Below are 27,454 nucleotides of genomic sequence, written 5' to 3'. Positions count from 1 at the left end.
CATTTCTGTAAATGATGTAAAGTAAATTGCCACAAAAACACTTTAAATAAATAGTAAAAGGCAATACTGTATGCTATTAATATAATATTCAGCAATCTGAAATAGCTAGCAATACATAAACAAGATTTCAGAACACATCGATGTTAAATGAAGTAATAAAAAATCACCAGAGATCATCATCAAGGTGTGTGTATCACCGATAAATTAGGATATGAAGTAAAATTCCTTTGCTGACTTTGATGTGTACATCACTGAAATAGAGATGCTGGAGAGATCGAAATACAGTGCCGTTAAGCTGCACTTTGCATGAATACACAACACGGAACTGAATGCTAGTGTGCTTATCAATGATATTCTGTAAACACAATATGGCAAAAAAACAACCAAATTGTAGAAAAAGTGAAATCCGGCAGGGCTGCTAGGCAAACGGGCCTACAGCAAACTGCTCCAAAACAGCAGTTGAAGGACATCGGAAACATACTTTTTTCTACAGCTGATGAACCTTGAGGACTTCCATTGCCGGATGCAGGACATATTCCAGCCTCACGCGCACCTCAAGCGCGTGCAAAGATTTCAGCACGCCAGTGCTTAATTTGAGACTGTGGTTTCCGGTGCTCAGCACCGGTACTTAATTGTCAGCACCGGTGCTTGGGAAAGCCTGTCAAAAGATGGCACTGTCTAGGTAATTTAGAGATGACCAAAACAACAGTTAATTATTAATGATATATTCATTAAAATTGACTATTACATGCCGCCCAAGCGATTCTTAGAGCTTTGGGGGCCTGAAATAGTCTGAACTGTCTCACTTGCAAGAGTGTGATGGTTGGTAGCTGTGTGGTTACTAACACTGGCAGCGTGGACAGGGGTAATGTGTGGTGGAAGCTGCAGTGGCCTCCTGACAAGAGCCCTGGCACTTATTTTTTTACAAATTAAGCACTGCAGCACGCAGCAGACAGTCTTGCACATACTCTGTGCAAGACTGTCCACGTACCCAAGAGGAACCTCAGATCTGCCGACCTCACCCTGGCAGAGGTCCCCCGCATCCGCAGAAACAGAACAGGTGGGAGAGCCTTCTCCCACATCGCAGCCAAGACCTTGAACAAGCTCCCTGTGAACATCAGACACTTCCCGACCCTGCACACGTTCAGGAAGGACCTCAAGACCTGGCTCTTCGACTTATCCTGAGCTACCCCCCCCCCCCCCACGCCTTGAGACCCTCACGGGTGAGTAGCATGCTCTATAAACCCCTAATTGATTGATTGACTGTACCAGCACAAGCTTCACCAACAACAAATAATGGTAAGGATACAGACAAAAGTAAATAAGTTTACAGTATCTTTTAATTATCTGCAGCCCACATAAAGAACACCGCTATTGACAGACTGGCTGCTGAATATCTATATTTCCGCGCAAATATTGGCACAGCTGCTCTTCCTCCTCAATGGTAGTCAACTCCGTTCACCGCTTTTCTGTATTAAAAAACGTCTTCCATCACAGTGGGCAGACACTAGCACCAAATCATCGCCATTGTAAAGATGAGATGAGGCAGGAAATGATGAAGAAATCCAGTATTTATTTCTAGTGTCAAAATGCAGCCCACTGGTGAGGAACAACGGTGCACATCCTTTCACCACAAACTCCGCACCATTAATCACCTCAACATTCTACATTCCAATAATACATCATGGCACGAGATAGATAAACATGACATACCTACCGTTCCACACAACACCCATTTCGATAAGCCATTTTGTTTCCAGTTCTGTGCTTTGTTTACTTTAACCTGCGTTGGTCCAACTGCCTCAAATGAAGCAAACCTAGACTACAGGCCCCTCTAGTCAATGATTCAGTCATTGTATAATCAATCACATTATCTCCTGTGACTTTAGTGCACATGCTGTGTTTAAATAAAAGACAAGGCAAAAAATACAATATTATCTTTTCTATCTCCAAATGTTGATTAAAACTAGATAAACAGCATGGTCACTTAAGTCTATCTAATCAACATAATGTATTCAGAAAGTTAAACAGATTATACATGTATGTAAAAGTGATGTCATGTGGTTGATTATAATGAAGCCACGTGCCCCTCCTCCCTTTACAAAAACGGATATATTGCACTGCTCTGCATCTTACCCTGAAATATTCTCGAGCCTTCCTCGACACCCTTCGCCCCAAACTTCCCTTTAACAAAAACACCTGAAATCAAAGAAAAATGCATGCACTGGTAGCGAGCTGTGCTTGATTCACTTGCTCGATCTTGAAAACAACCTGAATATTTTTCGAACTAGATGCACGTATATGGTTAGTAGATTACTCATTTTCGCTTCTATGCTGTTGGTACTAGCACTGGGCGCTTGCAAGAAATCGACGATAGCGATTGGTTCATTTCACTTTAACTGAACCAAATGAACGAAAGCGCCTGATAGAATTTAACAGACAATGCAAACCCCAGCTTGGAAACGGCGCCCCGGTGGCATCGGAGTTCTCAAATTTCCTAAGTCCACGCGGGAGTAGCTCATCCAGTGCACACTTCTGCTTGTCATTAGTGGAAGTGTAGTCCTTACTTTAACAAAAGATAAACAACACTACACGTTCCAGAATGCAACGGGGTCAGCTACTCGTGTGCGACAGGGACACAATTTAGAGCTCTGTGACAGGAGTAATATATAGTAACCCTAGACATACCCCTGTTTTGGTCCTGACACATACATTTGTGTGCATAAGTGTATTGGCTATTTTAGATTTACTGGGAGAAATTCACAACACTCCCACCTACAGGTGTCCTTCATGCAAGTTCGACCTTCAAGTGGTAACACCCACTTCCTCCGGGAAAGGGTGCGATCACTTTCAGAACATCCCCCTCCTGCGGTAGCAGGTGGCTCATTCACCTCAAACCCAAAAGGCCCGCCTTCTTTACAACTCCCGCTTAACCAGGCGCCCTCCAGGTGGAAATCAACTTGATTTTGTTTATTCAAAGTTGTTGACCAGTTAGGTCGGAAGTACTGAAGGCCCCTTCACCGCATACCCGAAAGTAGCTAAGAAAAACGTGGAACTGCATCAATTATTAAACTTTTCATGCAAGGTGTAGTTTAAGGCATTCTTTTGGAACAAAGATAACAACATCCCACTGTCGGTCAAAGACTAAGCCAATCCGAATGACTTTATGGACACTGCAAGAGTGGGACGTCAGATCAACAGCATGGAAGAAACCCTCGTGCTTGAGGCATCGGGGGCAAGCAAGAACATCCCGAGCCACCCCCAAATCATGATTTCCCTACTGCCATTTCTCCTAAACGCTTCGGCTGCAATACAGAACCTGAGCTCGGGGCACCCCTCACAGCAGGAGGAGCTGCTGGAGGAGTACGGGGCCCAGGGCTGGTGGCACAGCAGCCGCATGGCTAAGATTGGCATCATTACGGCTCTGGGCGGCCTCATCATCGTGGGGAACACCTTCGTGCTTCTGGTCATCGCCTCGTCCGTGTCGGGCTGGTCGCGCAATTGCCGCTACATCCTCATCTCGCTGACAGGCACCGACGCGGCGCTGGCACTGCTCGTGGTGCCGCTCAACCTGTACGGCAGCCTTGCACTGGAGCCCGACGCCGGAGGGCCGAACGAAGGCCCACTCGGACCCTACTGTCACATTGTGGCTTTTCTGAACTCCAGCATCTTCGCCTCGTCCATCTATTCACTGGCCACAATCAGCCTGGAGCGCTACGTGGCCGTCTTCTTCCCGCTACACTATGGACGCGTCATGAGCCGGAGGCGGGTGCAGCTGCTCATCGCCGCCGCTTGGCTATTGCCGCCAGCATTCCTCTTCCCCATCGCTATCCCCGGCGGCTCGGTGGTACGTGTCTACTTTTCGCGGGCCTCGCTCATCTGCAACCCGGACTACGCCAGTAATGTAACCTACTCGCTGCTGCTAACGGCCGTCATCTTCTTCCCCTGCTCGGCCATCGTCACCTTCGCCAACCTGCGCCTTTGGCTGGCCGCGCGCCGCCAGCGCCAAAAGCTGGGGGCTCACGACGATGCCGCCTCGCGCGTCCTCGTGCCAGTCGTCATCGTGTTCTACACGTGCTGGGCGCCCTGCATGGTTACCATCCTGTACAACGGTGAGTGGCTCGTGCTTGTCCCTGATGGGCCTCAAGCACAAAGACAGTTTTGTATGCTGGCAGCCCACTAGGCCTATAGGAAAGAGTAACGAGGGGCTGATTCGCAGGTCTCGGGCATTGAAACAAAGCTGTCAACTTGCCCCTTGTTATGTTTGTGACTTGTCAGCCGACAGTATCAGTTTAAATGAGACTTGTAGTTTTAAGCTTACCACCACGCGTGTGAACTCTATATTAAAAGTATGCATCCCTGCAGATGTTTGCTGATGAAGCAGGAGTGGGTGAATATGCATGCCTTGATATGGGGCCACACTATTGCTTTTGGAGTGTCACAGAAGCATATTATTGTGCCAAAAAGCATGTCGTTGCCAAAAATGTGTTTCTGGAAAAACATCTTGGTAAATATTGGCTCAGTTTGTTTGATAACAGTCCTTTACACCAATTGATTTTCTATAAAAGAAGTATTTATACAATACTTTTAAAACATCCATAAACATAGCCAATGTGTAACATTTATCACAACGGTACTTTTTCAGGGCTCATACTGAGTTTGTGTTTTGTCACCTAAGATTCTGACTGACTGTATGGTTCAAAGAGTAAGCATTGTGTTTTTTTTTTAAAGTAATAACTCAAAATTAACATGGGAGATGACCAGGTTTGAACTTCTATTTCTTCTTCTTCTTCTTGGACAAATATTGTGTAGAATTGAGTGTAGGCCTTCCAACCAATATTTGCACTACTTGCTGTGCAGTGATGTGAATACTAGTGGGGGAAAAACCAACGCACTATGAGCCCTAAAAAAGTTCTGTTTTAAAGAACAAAACATGTTGGCTGTGCTAGGGAGGCTTTGGAAGAATTGACTAAACAGTTGCTACAAAGAAAAAAAGTTTGTGTAAAGGGCTCTTAACCTACAACCTGAGAGCATAATTAATAAGATGTTACACCAAAACCCATTTGTGACTTTCTAGAATAATAGAGAGTGCTTCTCTGGCTTCTTGTACAATACTTTGTCTTTGTGACAGGTGGCACCCAAATATGGGCACCAATGATACATAGAGATTTGGTACAAGTGATTGCAGTGTAATCGTCACAACCGTCCAATGCAAAATGAGATGGGGCCAGTTGACTGCTCTACTGAACAAGTTCTCCAAAGTTACTTTAATTCACACCAGCCTTCTTTTAATCTGCACCATTTTTTCATAGTGAGCATCTAGGCCCATTCTTTTAGAAGAACTGCAAATCCCAACACACAAATTATTGTGGCTAGAAAGCCAGGAATTGAGTAGTTAATTGTTAACATCATTGGGTCATCATACTTCTCAACCGGTTGCCTCTCCATTGAGTGTGAAGTCAAATGTTAGCTGGTGTTCCCTTTAAAGTCGCAGGTGTTACACGGTTTTAAGAAGTAGGAATATGATGAAAGTATGTGAAAAGTGTGCCCCTACTGACGTTTATCGAGTTATTTTGCTAATTAGGATGATTGATTTATGGTGCCCTCATGATGATGTTGAGTTGATTCATACAGAGCAGTTGGCAACAGGAAAACCCTTTAACATGATTATATTATTAAATAGTGTCAAGTTACTACACAACCTTTCGATGTTTATGAAAGATTGGTGTGGTATTTTTTAGCAGTGAAGACACGTGTTGAAAAAAAACATTGATAATGAAAGGCTGTCAACTGCATGTTCCCCAGCAGCCTTTATACCAGTGAAAAATAATGCAAAGCGACATAGAAGATACAAATAAAATGCTTTATTTTGATACTTAGGACCTGCTCCTACCCCAGTATCTGAAGTCCAGTGTCCGTTTTTTATTTTTACTACTGTCCTTCTCTATTATCCCAAATAAACTACATTTTGCCTGCTTCCACCTACTGTCTCCCTTGAAAAAAACTTTTCGTGTCTCCTCCTTCCAACTACTTTGCCACCCTTTAAAAAAAAAAAAAAAAAAATCTTCTCTGTCTTTGCTCCTCAGCATGTCAAAATGTAATTCAGGCCCTTTTTTTCCTCCAGTCTGAACTACTGAAGTTGTATCTTTTTGTTTCAAGCCCAGGAAGTCCAAAGGTTGCAGCACATTAAAAATGTTGCTGCGAGATTCATTTTATGCTTCCTCTTGGGTCTCCCATCTCTTCCTGTCTTTTGACTCCTGTTTATCAGCTTGTTAACTATAAAGTTCTTTGCTTAGTTTACCAGGCTTTTCACAGAGAGGGCCCTCCTTTTTATTCATGCCAATATTCATCACTAAAATTCCTATGAACTGCCAAGATCCTCTTGCTGGAGTCTTTTGGTTTTTCCCAAAATCCATTTTAAGTTGTGTTGGTGACCACTTATTTTCATGTTTTAGGCGCCTACATTGAAATAACCTGCCATCGGATAACTTGACAATCATTCCACAAAGCACTCAAAACTTTCCTTTTTAGAACTGGCTTAACGACAAAGCTGTCAATTTGTCATCATGAAAAGAAAAGATCTCTGCAGTTACTAAGAGATCATCTCCTGGTTTGAGGAAGGAAGACCTGATGACACTATCAACTACTAGTACGTTAGTGGCAAAGCATATGTCACCCACCGAAAGTAGTTGTTGAGGGTCCCACAGATTCAGTTCAAAGAGTTCCCCAAAGACAGAGATCCCACTCACGTTTGATTTTTAGGTCTCGCTAGAGCCAGCGCATGCGCTGGTCCGGCGAGACATTTAGCAAGCGGGTTTTTAGACTGCTACCAAAGGCGGCCACCAGCTTGCTGTTATGTGCCCAAGCGCGCGCCTCGCTCCGCCTCTCCAATGTTCTGTTGCTGATCTCTTTCACTTTCATGCGCGCGCACACAACTCACGTTCGCGCCCGCACGTTTTAATAACACAAACATTACCGGCTTGTTTAACTTGCAGCGTGCCCTTTCAAAGCATTCTACAGAAATAGCAGGAAATTACAAGCTCGCCTGTTTTGGTTTAATAAATTGCAGACTACAAGTATAGAATTTGTAGAATAATCAATGAGGGTGGACGGGCAATCCAAACCACGCTTCTTTTTATTTACACCAGGATTCCACTCATGAGTGCAAGAAGTCGTTAACAGTAACACTCTCTATGTTCGGGTATTACGCGTCCCAGCAATCACTTCTGTCTCACAACTTGGGGAAGCACCCTCCCCGCTTGACTGCCCCCACATCTCAAGAGGAGCATCGTCATCTCGCATCTTTTCCGCAAACCTTTTCTTGAACCCAACTCTCTGCATCAATTAACAGAGTCCGCTCGCAATAGCTCTTTCGAATATCCCAGTCGCAAGACCTGCCTTCCAGTTCCACATCAGAAGGAGGGTGGACAGCCCATTCGGTCTCCCCGGTCTCTCGTCACTCCTTCTTCGCCACTCACTGCTCACGTACACAGCTAATCCAAGACCAGGAAGTGGGCCGTAATCACCCAGTCACCAGTACTATGTAGAAAAAATCCTTACATCCTCTGGTTGAGTGGGGAGCTACGGGGGTCTGATTTTGGGAATCTTGCTCGGCGACAACAAGAATAACTCGTAGCTAACCTTTATCGAGCTGTTTGTCTCGAAACACTCCAGTCGCCGCATTTACTCTGGCGGGATCGCTGCGCAACTTTAGCATACTACTTCACAGAATTAAAGAATGATCAAGTCAAAAAGGTGAGTCGTGTGCCATATTTTGTATTCAAGAATAAGCCCAGTATAAAAATAGATACAATACCTCCGATACTGTTTAGTAGTTTGAATGAGATAAAAAAGCCAATTGCGCTATCGCAGCACGGTTGGGCAACACAGTGCACTCTACATCTTGTATTGTACAACAACGCGTTTGAGTACTTTTAGGCCTTTTATTTTTTGACACGTAGAAGCTCTTTTTGGTATGCTGTGCAATACCCTTGAAAGCTTGATGTGGAAGGCCTTTCTGCTGCTGACGGCAGACTTTTGTCTCCCTGTTGGCCCTACTTGGAACTGTACGCACTACCATATTAATCGACATTGAAGACTTCAAACACACCAACGGCCACCAAAAATATGTTTTAGAATGGATAATTACATCCAATTTTCTAAGAGGGCTTTCGATACACCAAAATCATACAGGACACCCATTTGTCTTCGAAAGATGCGTTGCACTTTCCTTAGTGCAAAATAGTGCTTGTTGTTATCGGCCATTCACTGTACGTGTGAGACTTAATGTATAAATAGAACCTAGGATACATTTCCCAGAACGCTTCACTCTCCTCTCAAATGACAATGTACATGTGGTTGCTTATTAACTGAGAAAGCTTGGCTAGATATGCTGCCTCGACTATAATGTGCCATGTGTTTGTTCTCACTACTCTCTAAACATTTTGTTTAATAGGGACGTTCAGTAGTACATAATGTCTTATTGGTTATACATAAGGTAACAACAATGCATATAACAACTTTTTTATTATAACTTTGCAACCTGCTGTACAGCATCCACGCTGCTCTACAACATTGCTTAAATACGTTGGTAATGCCAATAGCTCTGGCTAAACACTTATAAGGTCCCAAAGGCGAGACCTGTTGGCTATGCCAATGCTTGTTTTTTATGTATGAAAGCGTATACAATACAGCAGGCTTTGGTGGTTATGGAGGCACGCCAATGACTACGGCGATAAGCTAGATTGTTTATTATGAAAAGTTACAATAAAGTCAGTAGACATGGCTTATTTATTGTGAGAAGGATATGCTAAAGTCAGACTTGATTGTTTCACTGGTAAGTTTTCTGTCTAAAGTCCTAGTGTGATCAGCTTGATTTACTTAGGGTGAAAAGCATTTGTTAAAACCATTAGGCCTTTAATGGTGGACTATTATCGCACTGTTATAGACTGTAAGCAGGTATTTTGTTGCATAGAATCATACAGATTACCTTAGTAGGCAAGGGTGTTGGTGTTCATCGTCCCCTGTGACTAATACGGGGGCTTAGAAGATTTCAATTGTGAAAGTCCTTGTTAGGCCCTTTCGAGAGGAGTTGTAAATTTTGGCAACTATAATTTTGTACATATTTGTATTTTTATAACTGTATGTGTGCATGATGGTTGCTAGTGAATGCACACTTCAGTAAGCTTGTGTTCGTTATGGTGTCAGGCCAATGGTAAATGGTCTAGGCCTGATTAGTGCATTGGAAAAGGTATGCCGGATTTTGATAGAAATTGGGGTCTCTAATTGGCAGTGGCTTGCACCCTGTCCAAGTAGGGGCCCTCACTCTAGTCAGGGTAAGGGGATTACACAACTAAGATAACCCCTGCTCACCCCCTGATAGCTTTGCACGAGTAGTCCGGTTTATCTCAGAGGCAATGTGTAAAGCATTTGTACACACACACACACACAGTAATACAGTTAAAACACTGCAAAATGAGTCCAGACCAGTTTATGTATAGGTATACTTGTATAGGTATACTTGTATAGCGCATTGACTGTCACCCAACGGGCATCCTGGCGCTTAGACTTTTGATGGAACCTGCACGATGTTATCAACCACTGTACGATTTACGCCACTCTTGGGAAGAGATGTGTTTTCAAAGCTTTCTTAAAAGAAGGAAGATCTCCCACACTCCTCAAAGCCAGCGGTAGAGAGTTCCACAGAGTTGCTGCTGAGAACCTGAAAGACCGGCCTCCCAACCGAGTCCTCAGGATTTTAGGGACTTACCGCCAAGCAGGCTGTGGCAGAGCAGAGAGATCTAGACTGAGTGTACCACGAGAACATGTTCTGCAAGGGGATGGGACCTTGTTCATAAAGGGCCCTAAAAACTATGCAGAGGGCTTTAAATTCGATCCGCTGAGGGACTGGCAACCAATGGAGGTCCCTGAGCGCAATGGTAGAGGAATCCGCACGCCGGCGTGACAGGGCCAGTTTAGCAGCAAAATTCTGCACACGCTGCAATTTTCCCACCAGAGTCACCGGGGCTCCCAGAAGTAGTGCGTTATAGTAGTCAAGTCTACTTAAGATGGTACTCCGCACTACCTCTGGTCTAGCCTGTGCTGGGAGCAGTGGTAGGATCTTCCTCAGCGTACGAAGCCAAGCCATGCACGTTGCCACTGTTTTGTTAACGGATACATCCAATTGAAGATTGGAGCCGAAAAATACTCCCAAATTCCGCACACAGTCTGCCGGTGCACTAGGAAGGAAGGGGGCCAAAAGTCCGACGGAAGAGGCCTGGGGGTACGGTCTATTGAACAATGTAAAACCTCCGTTTTGGAACTGTTGAATTGTAGAGAGTTGTGGCATAACCAATCTGCTGTAGAGGTCATGCAACGATGGAAGACCTCTTGTGACACCGCCTCCTTACCCTCAAACGAGAAGATAAGTTGGGTGTCATCCGAATAGTTGGTGACTGCGATGCCAAAAGATTTTATCAGCTTGATCAGGGGGCGGAGGTAAAGATTGAAAAGGATAGGACTGATGGCTGACCCCTGAGGCATGCCCTGCCCAACCCTTCTGATGGTAGATTTGAACGGTGGCAGGGCCACTACCTGGTGTCTGTTATCCAGATAAGACCCCAGCCAATCAAGGGCCAAGCCAGTCACCCCCACTTCCTCCAACCTCCTGATCAAGATCGTGTGGCTGACCGTGTCGAACGCGGCCGACATGTCGAGCAGCACTAAAAAGGCTGCCCGTCCTTGGTTGGCACGCGTCCTGAGGTCATCTAGGACAGTCACCAGTGCTGACTCTGTCCCATGGGCTGGTCTAAATCCAAATTGGGCCACATCCAGGCATGCATTGGTCTCCAGATAGCTGGAAAGATGTTTTGTAGCCCATTTCTCCAAGATTTTGATTGGAAAAGGGAGAAGGGAAATGGGCCTGTAATTGGCAGGGCAAGTAGGATCCAAAGTTTCCTTCTTAAGAAGTGGAGACACCACTGCCAACTTCCAGCAATCCGGTACTCGTGCAGACATTAGGGATTGACAGCAGGTCGCAAATAATGGCGGAAAGAGTTCTTCCCGAAATACCTTCCAAAATTTGTGAGGAAGTGGATCAAGGGGCGAGCCCGAGGAGACGCTATTTGCCAGTACACTAAATTCCTCGAAAGATGGAACCGGGAAACTATTCAGGCATGCTAAACCAACATCTCCCTCCATGACAGATGTCAAGGTAGGAGTGGGCAAAGACTGGGTGCCTGAACTTGACGAAATAGCAAGGTTGCTCAAAATGGTGGCAATCTTCTCCTCGAAGGCCTGTGCCAACGAGTCGCACAAAGATTGAGATGCAGGGACATCGTTTGCAATACAGGCAGGACGCGATAGGTCTTTAACAATTTTAAACAGCGCCTGAGATTTGTTCGCCGCCGACAATAGAGTCCTCTAGGAATTTAGCTTTAGCACATCTAATCTGTGCTTTATAAGTTGCCAAAGTTTGCCTAAAACAGGCTCTATCAGATTCCCAGTACTGTTTTCTCCAGGCACGCTCCGCCCTCTTGCATTGGAGTTTGGATTGAAGCAGTTCCTCTGAAAACCACGGCATAGCATGAGTGGACCTATCTCTAATTTTTCGCAATGGAGCTAATGAGCCAAGTGAAGCCACAATTCGCTGGCTAAGGGTTTCGTAACTCGCATCCACACTATCTCCCAAAGAAAAACCCATTGGAAGCAAGGCAGGCAGAGTGGACTGCTTCAAGAGCTTTGACCATTGTCTACTCACCCTAGTAGCACCTAGGCTACCTTTCTTCATAAAGGCTGCGGGGAGTGAAAGGGTGAAGTGAACCAACGCATGGTCTGTCCAACATTGAGGTTGAATGTTCTGTATAGCTACTTTCCCTATATCTGCAAAAATCAGATCCAAAATATGACCTTTTGAATGGGTCGGCAAGGATACTAGCTGTTGCAACTGTATGTTACTACAGGCCTGCTCCAGATCTTTAAAAGCGGAATCCGTTGGACCATCTGGCCATAAATTGAAATCTCCCAATACCAAGAGTCTAGTGTGGGAGTTAGATAAATCATGAATCAGGTCAATGAGCACTGATACCTCTGATAAAGAACTGGCCGGGGGTCTATAACACAGCAACCCTGTGTATAGAACACCTCCCTGACTATTTAGGGAAAAGCCCAATAGTTCGTAGCCTGGAATGGCCTTGATGTCAAACTGGGAAAGATGTAAGGTCTCCCTAAAAATCAGGCCGACTCCACCTCCCCTGGCTCCCACCCGGGGTTCATGTTTGATTTTATAGCCTGGAGGGCAGGCTAGGCCCAGATCCACCATACTGTCTATTCTAGTCCAGGTCTCTGTCATGAAGAGTATATCGATCTTCTCGGACTCTATGAGGAGCATGATTTCCTCATGATGTTTACTAAGCGATCTTACATTTAGTAGACCACAAGACAGTGTTTCTGGAAACCTACTGGTGCTATGTAGCTCAGCCAAAGGCTGAATAGTGGCACTGGGATTCAGGCTTAGGAGTTCATCTCGAGAATAGATAAACTCACCCTGCGATGACGAGGCAGCCTTTCCCGCACCCGTCGCGTCCCGTGCGCGAACGGGCGCAAACGGGCTTACCTCTGGCGCACCTCCGGCGCGCTCCCGCTGCGCGCCTTCGCTGCGCGCTTGTACCCCACGCATCTTAAATGGCCGTAAGCGCGGGAGTCTGCGTAGACCACTAGGGCCACAACAAAGATGGCGCCCGAAAGTGTCAGGCCCTGATCTCCCCCCACCCAAGATGGCAGCCTTGAATCGCCGCGACGCGGAGGATGTATGGCCTGGAAGTCCCTAATTCCCGCAAAATGCAGGGTGACAAACAATTATCGTGCAGTGTCAGGACCTAGGGAGAAATATCAGCCCAGAAATGCAGCAGGTAAGAAAGCAGCGCTAGTCCAGTAAAAGCGCGGCGCGATCGTGCAGTTAGGAATTAAAATATTTAATAGCAGGAAGCAAGCGTGAGCGCTGCTTAAAAGAGTCCGATATTTATCTGAACAAAACAAGACCAAATTGACAGAAATCTAAAATCCATAAGCCAGGCTTTTGTGTTTAAACTGTTAAGCAAGTTCAGCCCATAGGAATCCATGGGTGCAGTTGTTTTAGCACAAAGTACCTTTGATGAGTCAAAACCCAAGATGGAAAAGAGCCGCATAAGATGTGAGGCTCCAGAAACCAAAAGTGATGCAGCTATTTCTTCGTCACAGGGGAATGGAAGAGTCCGTTCCTACTGCACGGTAGAAGAAGTGTTGCATCGATTCCTTACTGAGAGGGGAGATGAAGTGTCGTTTTACGGACAAGCTGCCTTTCTGCCTAGTGGATGACTCATAGGTGTTGCTAGCATTAAGCTGTCTATATCCTTCAATGAGGAAAAAATCTTATGACTTTAAAAAAAAATGTTTTACATTAATTTATTACACCTTTCTCTCATACAGCAAGGTATGATAAATGAATTAAAAAAAAATCTGAAGGAAAAGAGAGTACATTAAGGGTAATCTTGAAATAAACACTTGGATGGCATTAAGGAACTGCAAAAGAATACAAATATTGTGATAAATAAAATCAGATAAAGGGGACAATGTAGTGGTTTGGCCACTATATTTGTATCTCAATGAGGGATATAGACAGCTTAATGAAAGTATCAGCTATGATCATCCACTAGACAGAAATTTGAGAAAGATAATAGAGACTATCAGGATAAACTTATTGATTGGAGAGATCAAAATTTGGTAGAATGGGAGGGATATCAATTTCTCACTTGCAATTTTCTCACAATTTTAGCATTGTATCTCTTACCCAAGTTACATAAAGATCCTCCAGGGAGACCGATGGTCTCCACTAGAGGAAGTATATTAGAAAACACAAGATATGCCATTTTTTCTTTCTGAGACCCTTTGTACAGTCCCTTCCATCTTATATAAGGTGTTTTTTTTTTTTTGGCTAATCAGTGACATCACATGGGAGGAGAACTATATGTTTGTATGTCTTGATGAGAATAGCCTTTACACATACCTACCCCATGATTTAAGGATGAAAGCTAGCAGATAATTTCTGAGAATTCAGTCTGTCTTATCTGCTTCATACAGAGATGCTTTTTGATAAGATGTAGGTGTATTTGACCAGCACTTTTTTCATTTTTGATAATATCTATAGACCAACCCAGGGGAGGGGCTTCACCCTCAGCTACGTCAATCTGTACATTGGCTACTGAGAGGAGTATTTCATCAGTAACAACTGTCATTTTGGCAAACAAGGCATCCTCTGGGTGCGTTGTTTAGATAACCTCTTTGGATCTAGAAGGGCAGCAATGAAGAAGCCTATGAATTTGTCAATGTAATCAATGACAACTCTTTAAATCTTATGTTCACCAGTCATATGCATCACACTAAAATAGCCTAGATTTACTACTGGAAGAAAGAAGTAATAAACTAGAAAGTAGTTTATATCGCAGGAATTAAGGAGACTTAAATCAAGGCTCATTATTAGATATGGTACCCTTCACCTAGGCGGATTGAATCTTTATAAAGAGTTGGCAGTCCTCCTAGGTTGATTTCAATTATCCCCATTGTTGCTGACACTAACACTTGTGAGATTTATAGGTCTCAAAAGTTAAAAAAAAATATTGCCTTTTCTTTTTCTCCCCTTTTCTCCTATGCCTAGCGTGTTAGGTTTGCCTGTTTTAAAAAGGAATTGCAAAATGTGTTTTTCACTGGATTTTTTGTCGTCTTATATATTGTATGAGCACCTGGTGCCGAAATTTGGATAAGAAATGCAGAGTCCAATTTATATCTAGCCTAGTCTGGTATAATTTTTCTATCTCATTTGGAACAGACTGGGGTATTGTACAGATTCTTTTCTTTTTATTCCTTTATTTTTTGCGGGTTATTCTTCAAAAACATGGGAAAACAGGCATTCGCCCACTTGGGCACAATTAGGTATGCAATTTGAGATCTAATAGTGATATGAACATGGAGGATTTACTATAGGAGGTTAGCGATACACTATGCCACCCCCACCCATTTTTTTCTTCTTCATGTTGAATGCCTTTAGCAATAGGATGACCCTTGCATTTCCCCACTAGGGCTTAATTGGTCTCCTGTAGGTAGTTATAGTTAAGACCTAGTTTCCATAGGAAAAGCATTTTTTCATTTGACCATTTTGGCGCTGTTTGACAATTCCTAACAAAATATAAAAAACGAATACGACGCCCACCTCAGCTGCTGTCTTGAAAGTTTCATGGTGATCCGGCATGCGGGGGCTGGAAAAAAGGGCAGGGGGGGTCACAAAATGCGTTTTCCCATGTTAATTCCCACAGGACCTTTAGACATGGCTACAGCTTGAACTACTGAATGGAATTACACCAAATTTAGCAGGTAGGTAGATGTTGTTCCAGAGAAGTGCCTTTTTGTTATTTGATGTAAATCCGTTCAGTAGTTTTAGAGATATTAACCGAAATCAAAATTTTTATATAAAGGGACGTAGAGGACCTCTCCCAATCTGGTCCTGAGATCTGATGGGCTGCTAACAAACCAGGAAGGGTTGTCAACCATCTTGGGACTCTGGTTGAGCCAAGTCCCAGAAAAAACATTAAAAAGAAAAGGAGGCAGGGTAGAAATACTTTTACCCCCTAGGCTTCTGGGGGGGGGGGGAGAAGGACCCCAAATGGCCAAAAAGCATTTAAAAAAAAAAAAAAAGGAATATTCAGCAGAATCTGCAGATCCTGCAGGGAAAAAACCCCCAAGTGCGATAATCAGCCCCTCAGTGGGCCAGGTCCTGGAGGCATTTTCACATTAAAGGAGGGTGACGCATGGGCCACCCATCCTGGGGCTAATTAATGCCCAGGTACCTCCCCCTCCCCAGGGCCTCTTTACAAATAAATGAGGCAGAGGCCTCTCCGAGGCTGTAAGTAAAAATAATGTAGGGGGGCCACGCGGACCCCCACAGCCTGGGGCAAATTCTAAGAAAGGAGGGGCCCCTCCTGGAGTCATAGCAGGCCTTGGGGACCACCATTTCCCAGGGCTAGCTCCTATGTCCCGGGGTGCCCACCCCTGAGACATAGCTGTTTGCTGTGACTTGGCTGGATCTTCACCACTCCTGCCAAGCCACAGCAGATGTTCCACTTCCAGAAAGCGAGAGCATAAAAAATGCTCTCATTTGCTACAAGCGGAGCACCACCACTCTGCAAGCACACCATCTGCCTGGTGCACAGTTGGTTGAGTGATGAAGTCCCCTTAGCTGCAGAGGGACCTTGGGATCCAACAACCCCTCCTCCTCCAATAAGTCCCACGCAGGGGGATTGCTGAGAGGTGATCGGAGGCCCACCCCCTTTCTCTACCACTCTGCAAATGCACCTCCTTGTGCACTACTGGTTGGGTTAGGAACTCCCCTTGGCTGCTGATGGTCCTTGGGGGCCAACTACCTCTCCTCTTACCTGCAGTAAGTCCCACACCATGGGATTGCTGAGTGGACTTCGGAGCCCATGCTGGCTTTCTCCACCACTCTGCAAACATGCCTCCTGGTGCACTACTGGTTGGGGGATTAAGTCCTCTTGGATGCTGAGGGACCTTGGGGTCCAGGAAACCCTCCTGTTACCTCCAGTAAGTCCAATACAGCAGGATTCCTGTGAGCTGATAGGGGGCCCCTCCCCCATTCTCCACCACTCTGCAAACACAACTACTGGTTAAAGAAAAAACAGAGAAATTCACTTAAAAAACCAGAGGTTAAAGGGACATTATCGTTGGGAAATAGAATTGGAAAAACCTTAGAAATTCACTAGAAAAAACGCAAAGGTTACAGGGACATTATAGTTAGGAAATGAAATTTAAAAAACCATACAAATTCACTGAAAAAAACCCAAAGGTTACAAGGACGTTGTAGTTAGGCTAAGATTATAAACGTATAAAACCAGTGAAATTCGGCAGTTATAGTTACCTGAACTAACTATAACTTATGCCCGCAATACATTGCTTATGAACTCACATATTACATCACTCATGACATGGTCACTGACATCACTGATGACATCTCGAATGACATCACTGATTTTTTTTTTTTTCTTCTATTTCTTAACTATAACGTCCTTGTAACCTTTGTTTTTTTTAAGCGGTCGCCAGTAGGTAGTTATAGTTAGGACATCGTTTCCGTAGGAAAAGCATTTTTGACTTGCCTATAAGTAAGGCATCGTTTGACCAATTCGCATGAAATTTCCCCAAAAGGTGTCAAAGTAGGTTCTGTGTGTCATGGAAAGTTTAGGGGCGATCCATGCAGTGGGGCCCATGAAAAAGGGGTGTGAAATAAGGGTGCATTTGTAATGTTTATTCCCATAGGAACGTGTTGTCAAACAGCCTGAACCGCTGGACAGAATTACACCAAATTTGACAGAAATGTAGTTATTGTTACAGAGATTGTGCTTTTTGTTATTTGATGCAAATCCATTCAGTAGTTTTTGTGAAATTAAACCTGAAAAATATAGTGATATCTCTGGCTGTTTATATTTTGTGGCCGTTTCGCAGTGATTGCGGTTAAATCACGACATGCTTGAGGTAAAGAGCACACCCGCAGGGATTCTCTGATTGGCTGGATGCAACCTGAACAGAAAGTTGTGGCAGTTTCACTGTGATCTTGGTGAAATCACGACATGTTCGAGGTAAACCGTAAAAGCGCGCCAACAGGAATGCTGTGATTGGCTGGACACAACCTGAACAGAAAGTTGCGGCTGCCATTTTATTGATTGGGAAAAATTCCCCAGGCTGAAAGTTTCTGTGAAAGCTAAGATAAGGGGTCAGGGTGGAGATACTCTGACTCCATGTTTGAGAAATGGGGGTGTTAGTGACCCAAGGGATGTGTCCATTGATTTTGTTTGATCGCACACGATATTAGTGACTACGATGCTGCGCATGCCAGCGCGGGCACAGTCTACCATAGCGGGCACATTAGGAATATCACTGTGATATTGCGAATACTGATGAAAATATTTTAAAAATATATAAATATTTGTACACACTCGCCGGTCACTGACAGACTAATGTGCTCACTCACAAACTCACTCAGACACTTATACACCCATTCACACCCACACACGTATGCACTCAGACCCACTGAGACCTACACATCCACTGCGACACTCATAGATCCACTCGGACACCCACATACTCTATCCCAGATCCTATCAGAGAGTTATGCACTCAGTCACTCATTTATATACCCAGAGACTCGCACACCCCTTCAGACTCACTCTGGGGTACACACACACCTACCCACTCAGACTTACTCATCCACTCACAGTCCCAGACACACACCCTCTCAGTCACAGAGCCTCTTAGACACTCATGCATGTACCTATTCACTCACCCACTCAGAGACTTATGCTCTCACTCACAGACCCATTGAGACACTCGTACACCCACTCACAGATCCACTCAGACTCTCATGCACCCACTCACAGACTTAATCAGAAACTTATACACAGAGTCACAGACCCACTCGGACATTCACACACCCATACAGTCACTCTCAAACCCACTCACAGACCCACTCAGAGACTTATGCATCCAGTCACTCATACAATCGGAGACCCTTGCACCCATTCACAGAACTACTCACACTCGCGCTCCCAGCCACAGACCCACTCACTCATGCACGCGTTCACTCACCCACTGAGCCATGCACTTACACTTATGTATACACTCCCAGATCCAGTCAGACAGTTATATACTTAATTTCGCATGCACAAAGGCACTCATGCACCTACTCCAAGATAGGCTGAGAGACTCATGCAACCAAATCACATATCCATTGAGACACTGATGCACAGAGCCATAGATGCACTGAGACAGTCACGCAGTTTGTTACAGAACCATTGATAGACTGATGCATCGTCTCACCGATCCTCTGAAATACTTAAACAGTGAATGACAGTGTCCGGTTTTGACTATGTATGCATACGAGCTCCTCTGGATCAAAACAATGCTCAGATTGGGTCCACTCCTCAATGCTCCCAATTCCATATACCATAAAGGCACAGAAGCTTGGAGTGATTGAGTGAGGGAAAGGGTAGTGGGGAAAGGTACTGCAAGGAAGGAGACCTGTAAAATAAAGATAGACAATTAAGGTCTCCATTCTCACTGATATTAAAAGATAGCGTATATGTATGTTTGCTATGAAAAATGCCTATCATATGGGGTGCTGCCTTATGGGACCAATGACTTTCCTTATGCAGCACATTTAGTCTCATACATCCCACCTTTCTGATTTGAACAAAAAGGCTGCAATACAAATGAATCGCAAGTATATTTAAAAATCCTCACTCAAAGCCTTTGTGGTACTAGTATAAGGCAGGCTATATGTAATAACTAAGTTTCTTTGACAGGTAAATATTCTGATTATTGTCACGATTTGGGGCACGCAAAGTAAGTGTTTTGGTTAGTTTGTGTGTTTTAACACCATGTCATTGCATAAATCTGAACAGTATGAGCACAGAGAACTTTTCGTTTGGGGGTGGAAACAGGAGTTTTAAATATGGTGTGAGTAGCACATTATTAACATATGGGTTAGATAAGGTATTAGGAAGGGGAAGAATATTTAGGCATGCACAAAACCCAGGGAGGGGGAGCACTGTAGTTGTTTTTGAGTTATCGTGGGTGGAAATTACCAATTTACAAATTACGTTGCAAACATGAGAGGAATCCTTAAAAAAAATATGACTTAGAAGAACAAATACCATGTTACATGGGAACCCAAGTATATCACATATATTAACAGGGATAATAATGAGTAACGTTAGATTTTTTCACATTTACAGTTACCCCTGAAGAAGTGCTAAATGTAGCCCGAAATGCATTGGGTATATGGAAACTGCTTAGGATGAATAATGCTTAAACTGTACATGTTGGAGAAAAAGACCTGGATTGGCATATCTCCAACATTTGAAGCAATGGACAAGCATATAAACTTGCACGTAGCCGATGAAATAATCATGACAAGAATGCTGGATGATTTAAAATAAACTGATTTAAAACATGGATTCTATCACCTATTTGACCTGAATATATCATTTCAGACATACCATGCACCCACTGTAAATCCCATGTATGTTTGTCAATGAGTAATATTCTCATCAACAAACCAAATAATATCACCAAACATTAGTTTCAGAAAATCCTTTCTTTTCTGTGATGGGAAATATGCAACCAACTAACCAAAATCAGAAAAAAGCGAAATTCCTTTAGGTAAAAAACATTTACTCACAAATGGAAATGTTAATGGCAAAGTGTTCATATATCTCCCAAGTTTAAATATCTCAAGGAAAATACTCCACTTACAAAAAATAGGAGAACCGGTCTTGTATTTTGGGAGTTTAGGAAAAATGCAGGAAGTAAAAAACAAAAAAAAAAAAAAAAAAAAACTCATTCAGCAGAACAACAATCTTAAAGTAAAAAATCAAATAGTCACTTATCTGTATGTCAGAAGCCCAGAGCACTTTGCTAAACAGTTGCTCCTAACAACAGGCTTGTAGAGTGCAAAAGGTCATCAGACTTCCAGAAGAAGAAATTAATTCACATAAATCAAGCACACCTTGTGCTTCAAAAAATGAAAACAAACCAGCTGGTGTGAATCAGAACCAACAGAAAAATCCTTCCCTGCTACTACAACAGAACTTGAGAACAACAGAAAAAGCAGACTTCCGTTTGCCTCCAAAACCCACAGTTCCTTTCTATGGAAAAACATAGAAGTGCTGTCAAAACCGGCACCCATAAATCTTCACTTCAGCTCCGCTCCAGAACAAAACTGACTTCACAGGTGAATGGAATTACGCACGTCTGCCTACGTGCATGTACTCTATTTATAGTTACTCACCCCCATGACTGATTGAGCTGTTTGCAATGGACCATGGGAGTTGTAGTGCATGTAGGCCAGTAGAGGAAATTGCATTGTATTACATTTGGTTTTTACTGTGGGTTTCTTGAGCCTGAATATGAAACTTGAAGGCGCCTATGCCTGCCTTTTCCTGACAGAGACTTACTGATACAGTGATGCATGCAGTCACAGATTTCACTGAAGGAGTCATACACTGTGTTATAACGATATTAAGGGAGTTATACATGCTATTATAGAGTCTTTTAGATAGTAATGTGTTTAATGTGTTGGTTATAATCTATTTTGCAGTTCTAAGTTTTGTGTGGTGGTGGCTATTGAATGTGTGCTTTTGGTTTGTTATTTCGCTACGTATTTGCATGATTACGGCTACCAATATTGTTATGGCGCCCAGGATCATCGCAAAAACAGAAAATCAGTTCAACATATTCTTTTTATACAAACTCCCTACAAAAATATGACTTTAAACCGTCCACTAATAAACCCATAGTTTCTAAAATACTGTAAAATGTATGCATATGTGATTTACATCTCTTAAAGGCGCTATTGTTGCGGTTTCCGAAGGCATCGCAACTCTCGGCGTCAGCGTGAAGATGGGAAGTAGGGTTCAATCAGTTTGTTTTTTTAAACTTGCTGGAACAATATGTGTACAAACATATTTTCTTTAGCAGTGATGTAGTTAGTAATGTGTGTATTGTAATAGGATGAATATTCAAAGTTAACATTTTTTAAAGTGGCGGTGGTCATTGAAGGTTTCACATTTTTGTGCTCTTGGGTGGCTCTAACAAGAGCCTTTTTGATGAGTGTGTATAAAACTGCTACAGATAAGACTGTATGCAGAGTTTCACGTTGCTTAGAAACCCCCTGTTCCCTTCGTCTGTAAAGTGAACTCCATCACTTCTATATATTTCATGCATGTTAAAACACAGGTTGTTGTAAACAGAGTCCATGTTATGGTCTCTGAGGAAAGCAGAAACCATTTTATTAACCTGTTTTCTAGCTTTGTCAATCCGTGGACAGAATTGATTTGACCACTTCAATTTCTGTCTTTGGCATATATCAAGAGTACACCAAGACAGTGTGAGGGAAAAGCAACATCAGTTTTGTAAAGGTATTCTCCATTAGGATTTCCAGCCTTGCCCCAGTCAATGTGCCTAGGTCATTGCCACCAATTTACACAATCATGAGGTGAGGAGCTCTACAATCCACAAGGTTTTTAACCAAAACTAGCAGCTTATTAAAATGTAACCCTCTCTGGCCAAAACAAACTAATCTCCACATTAGGCAAACCGAATGTCGCTGTCAATACCTCTCTTAAGCCCAATAGACATAGCTGTGGCCCAAAATCCACACACTAAGCATTTTGAAGTGAAGGTGCAGTAGCAGTCGGGAGAAGGCTGGAGCGGAATGAGGTAGTTTTCTAAATGAAAAGCAGTTAAAATGGAGGCGTTTTTTAATTAATTAAAAAAAAAACAGATATATTTCATTGGATGCTCTCAGCATGCACGTGAATAAAATTAGGTATTATGTTTGATGCGATAGCTAGAAGGCCTATTATTGTCGGTTTAAAAAAAGAAATGTAATACAGACATGGATATGCTTTTGAATCTGTGCAGTAAACCACACTTATTGAATCTCATTTTTGAAGTAGCATGTTCCTTCTAGAATGTGCTGTGAATTGTGACCTACTGGTTCCACTGGGTTGCTAGGTACACTGAGCGAAGTGTGTATGGGGGGGGGAATGAGTGTTATAGAGACAGAATTGTTTTTTAAAAAGTTGAGGAGTTATGGCACAATTTAATTAATGGTAAACTTTAATTTCCAACTTGGGACTATGTAATTAGCTATTTTGCAGTATTTAAATTTAAAAAATAGAAGCTACATATCGATACAGACTCCTTTTTTTCTTCTCGCGATTACTCCGCGATGGTTGCGAAAACATCGTGAACACGCAGAGACAGCGAGGGAAAGGGTTAACAAATGCTAAACCATTCACAAGTGGAGATACAGTAGTCATGATTTCATTTGCTGCCTTTTTTATGATCATGGAGTGGAAAGTTGAAGAGGTTGTCATTTTATAGTTGTTTTTTATGAGAGTTGTACACCATTCTTGTGCTTAGTTTTTACAAATTTTAACCATGTCAAAACTATCCAGAAAGAGCTAAAACAACAATATAATCTACAACTCAATTCACTGGTATGTATATACCTTTTTAATTATTTAAAAGGAAATACATTAGAAATGAAGATTCATATGGGAGTTTGATAAAAAAAATCTGAATTGTATCTGGCAGAAGGTATGTGTTTAAGATGTTAGTACTGTTCAAAGTTACCATGAGCAATGCCTTTAAAAATGACAGTGTTTTAAATGTCTAAGCATCATGTGTGGAACAGACCGGTTCATGTTATTTGCATTCTGGGAACTATAGTACTTTTAGTCACATTGTTAAACAGAAGTAGTGTAGTCATTACCAAAACGTAAGAAAATGTGCTGTGCCTATATATGAATTAAAAAATAGTAATACCTGTTAGGTGTGTATTAGGGTGTGTTTGTCAATATGGTTTTTAACTTGTATGACCCATTTGCATAAGTTTAGATGGTGATATGTTTTTTCTGGTTGCAGATCATAATATGTACAATGAGACTCTGGGGTTTACTTCAAGATGTAGACAACTATATATTTTAGGAAAGATGCCCTGAAGGTATATATCTGTAATGTAATCACATATGTGTTTAAATGATTATCTATGTTCTTTGAGGCTGTTGAAAATTTAATGTATATGGTGAGGGTGGTGCAATCCTTTAAACATGCTCTATTTAAAATTGAGTAGGTTAATAGTACACAATATCACTTGAGATTTCTTGTGCTAGCTTCACTTGGTGTGTAACATTTCTTTGAGAAATGCTTAATATATGTTTTAAAGACACAAATATTTGAGAAATAATATAGGTCTGCTATAAAGAAAAGGTTTTGTGCTTTGAAAATGTGTGAATTGTTTTCAGTTTTAGAAACTTAACAATGCATGTGCACGCTGAGTAACAGAGCAAGGTATGCTCCTAGAGAGCCATGTATCCAATTATATAACAAGTGATATCTAGACTTCACTCACACACAGCTCAGTAGAAAAGGATAAATGCACTAAAACAGTTAATGTCTTACTGACAGGAGGACTTAAATAATAAGTCATAGTCACAACTGTTATGTATCTAACAACAATGGAGGTACTTTCACAGTAAGCCAGGCACTAATCAGGTACTTATACATTTAGTCACTACTAAGGCATTCATCGAATCACTCATGCACTGTCTACACACTTATTCAATTACCCAGGCACTACATATGCACTCTGACATCTGACACTACATATGACATCTGACACTCCTATGGTAGGCCCAAGGACAGGGTGCATTGTAAGGATAAGATAGGACCTACCCTGGTGTGTGTGTGGCATGTTCTAATAGTGAATTACAGCCATTTTCGTTTTTCACTATTGCAAGGCTACCTGTTCTCCATAGGCCAGAATGGGCAGTTTGGTTATTACATATTATAATCCTAACTGACTCAGGGAACATGGTAGAAATTCTAATTTAGTATGCCTGAACTCAGGATGATAAAATAGATCTTTTAGTGAAGTTGGTTTTAACATTCTGTGTTTGAAAATGCCACTTTTAGAAAGTAGGCATTTTCTTGTCTAACCATTCAAACCTGCCTCTGCTAGGCTGTGTATTCCCTGTCTGGAGTTTTGAGTGACAGGGCTGGGGAATTCCTGGAGACAGGGTGAGGTGTCCCAGTGGTGAATAGAGAGATCTGCATCTAGAGGAGTTGCACCTGGGACCTGAATAGGGCTGTGCCTTCCCTCCACAATGCTGGCTCCACCTCCTGTGGTGCGTCTGATGTCTCTGCCCTGCACTCTGAAAGGAAAGGAGGAGTCGGGTACACAAAGTGCTCCAAGACTGACCAGAACTGGTTTGAACAAGGCAAAGGCCCCTCTGCCCTCAGAGGACAAAGGATTTTGGGGTATAAGTATTGGGACCCTGATCCCAAGAATTTAGATCACTTTGGGAAATAAGAAGAAACTCTGCTCAGGAGAGGAACCAGAAGAAGCTGAGTAGGAAACTATCCCTGAAACTGGGGGGTTGGCCTGCAGTGGTTGCCTACTGCCAAAGAGAGGAGAAAGGAACTTTGTGTGTACTTTTGCTCAACTTGTGAAGGATCTCCAAGGGCTTGGAAAAGAGCTTGCCTTCCTGCTGAAGTCTCAGGAAAAACAGACTTCACACCCCAGCTCCCCAGAGTTCTTTGGAAGTGCCTGCTGCTGTTGTTGGGCCTTCTGAGGGACTGTGTGTCGCAAGGAGCTGGAAGCGCGACTCAAGAAGGAGAGGCGTGCCACCGTCGGAGCTGTTGTTGTCGCATCTCGTAAAGCGTGTCGCCGCTGCAGCATCGCATCGAGCGGAAGCGTCTCGCATCATCCAGGAAGTGTCTCGCAACGTCGAAGAAGCGTGTCGCCATCGTAGCTGACGCATTGCACCGCATCAAGAGAAGAGTCTTGCATCGAGGAAGAAGCGTGTCGCCAACGCAGCCATTGTAGTTGTCGCATTGCACCGCATCAAGAAAAGCGCCTCGCATCCACGGAGAAGCGTGCCGCCATCGGAGCTGCTGTCGCATCGTGTAAAGGTGTATCGCTGCTGCAACATCGCATCGAGCGGAAGCGTCTCGCAAACGTCGGAGAAGAGTGTCACTGCCAAGGCCGCTGTCGTCGCATCGCGAAAATGGTGCCGCCGCTGAAGCATCAAGTCTTCTCGCGACATCGGAGAAGCATGCCGCATCTGGAAGATCTTCACGTCTTTATTTCTTTGCACCAAAATCTTCATCGCATCAACATCGTTGCAACACTTTCGTTGCCCTACATGCCGCATATAAAAGGTACATTGACTTAAAGTGTCACATCTAAGAACTTAAGAGAACTAAGCTAAATTCTGCCATCTAAAGTAACAGTATTGTGTGTTTTTGTCGTTTAATGGTCTTGTGATAAATCTATATAAAGAATTCTTATTTTTTTATATAAAACTTGTGTGGTGTCCATCTGTAGTGTTGTCACTTGATTACTGTATGTGTTCACAAATGCTTTACACACTGCCTCTGAGATAAGCCTGTCTGCTCGTGCCAAGCTACCAAGGGGGTGAGCAGGGGTTATTTTAGGAGTGTACCCCCCTTACCCTGACTAGAGGAGGAGCTATTTGTCACAAGTGCATACCTGTGCCAACTAGAGACCCCCAAGTCTAACAACTTTGAATAAGAAATGACTCCACATTTAAAACCTTGAAGTGGTTCTGGAACAGGGGCCAGTATTGACTTGTTATGCACAGCTCTAGCTGGCATTTTATTATCCTCTAATTTATTGTAACAGTACTTACATATAACTTATTGTGTGGACAAGACAAAGTGTTCCTCTACAAATAAGTACAAACTTTTTGCCAGTTAGCATTATTTTCCTTTTCACTTTAAAAAAAAATACATGTCAACAGTTTGGATTTCAATCTTGTAGTGAGTGTGTCGACCACATATACAAACACACTCTGTTTTTTTTGTGCACACTGTGTTAAATTTTGTAATCTCTTCTTCCAAGCCATCCACTATAATACCAATGTCCTGTTCTGCAACTCCTCTGGTTATCAACTCTTCATTTTCCATAGAGTCCTATTCTGGACAAAAGAAATGAAACCGCACACCATCACAAACCTTTTCTATCTCTGCCATAATGCCTTGCAAAAGTGCTCTGTTCATTTCTCCTAAACATAAAGCAGGATTTTCCACATGGTGCAACCTCCTAACTAAACTTCGCATTGTGAGAGGAATACAACTTACATCGTGAAATGATGAAAGGTGCTTTGCCACACTATCTTTGAGAAGCAAGGTATTGAGTGTCCCTCCATATTTGTATGCTGTTTAACCTCCTTCCAATCCTTGTAAAGTACCTGTTTTGTGTTTTAAACTTTGCGTTGGAAAGAAATGTAGAAATGTTCCTAGTATATCAATGGATGTCTGTCAAATACTACAAACATTTTTTAAAGTCACTGGATGTCATTGGAGATGTCATTGGTGATATCACTGACCATATCATGAGTGATGTAATATGTGAGGTCATAAGCAGTGCATTGCAGGGTCACAAGTTATAGTTAGCACAACTAAATCTAACTAGAACTGCTGAATTTCTCTGGTTTTGTGCGAGTGAGATATCAGCCTAACTATAACGTCCATGTAGCCTTTGTTTTTTTTCCAGTGAATTTCTAAGGTTTTTTAAATTCTTTATCCTAACAATAAAGTCCCTGTAACCTTTGCTTTTTATTAGTGATATATGTATATGAAAAAGGCGGCGCCCGCGGATCAAAGAGGCACAAAGATGGTTGCACCCAGCATACTTTTTTCATAAAGATATATTTCAGGCAACGGGTTTTCAACCTCAACAGGTCTTCGTCACGGCCACATTTAAAAACCGTTCCACATCCACCATAGAAATAGCTTCATAAGTGCTAAACATAAAGAAAATGCTATG

The 27,454-nt window shown here is 42.8% G+C and overlaps 1 protein-coding gene across 1 annotated transcript in view; it reads left to right on the top strand.

Annotated features, from left to right (window-relative positions):
- Positions 1 to 2,905: 2,905 nt before the first annotated feature.
- Positions 2,906 to 27,454, top strand: part of LOC146776402 (melatonin receptor type 1B-B-like) — a 165,637-nt gene continuing 141,088 nt past the window's right edge. The window contains exon 1 of the mRNA XM_085638182.1: positions 2,906 to 4,112. Within this exon, the coding sequence (XP_085494308.1) occupies positions 3,167 to 4,112 (946 nt within the window). The 5' untranslated portion in view covers positions 2,906 to 3,166. The remainder of the gene's footprint in view (positions 4,113 to 27,454) is intronic.

The sequence above is a fragment of the Triturus cristatus genome, chromosome 12, assembly GCF_964204655.1.
Source record: "Triturus cristatus chromosome 12, aTriCri1.1, whole genome shotgun sequence".
NCBI lineage: Eukaryota > Metazoa > Chordata > Amphibia > Caudata > Salamandridae > Triturus > Triturus cristatus.
This window is presented reverse-complemented; position numbering and strand designations above follow the sequence as displayed.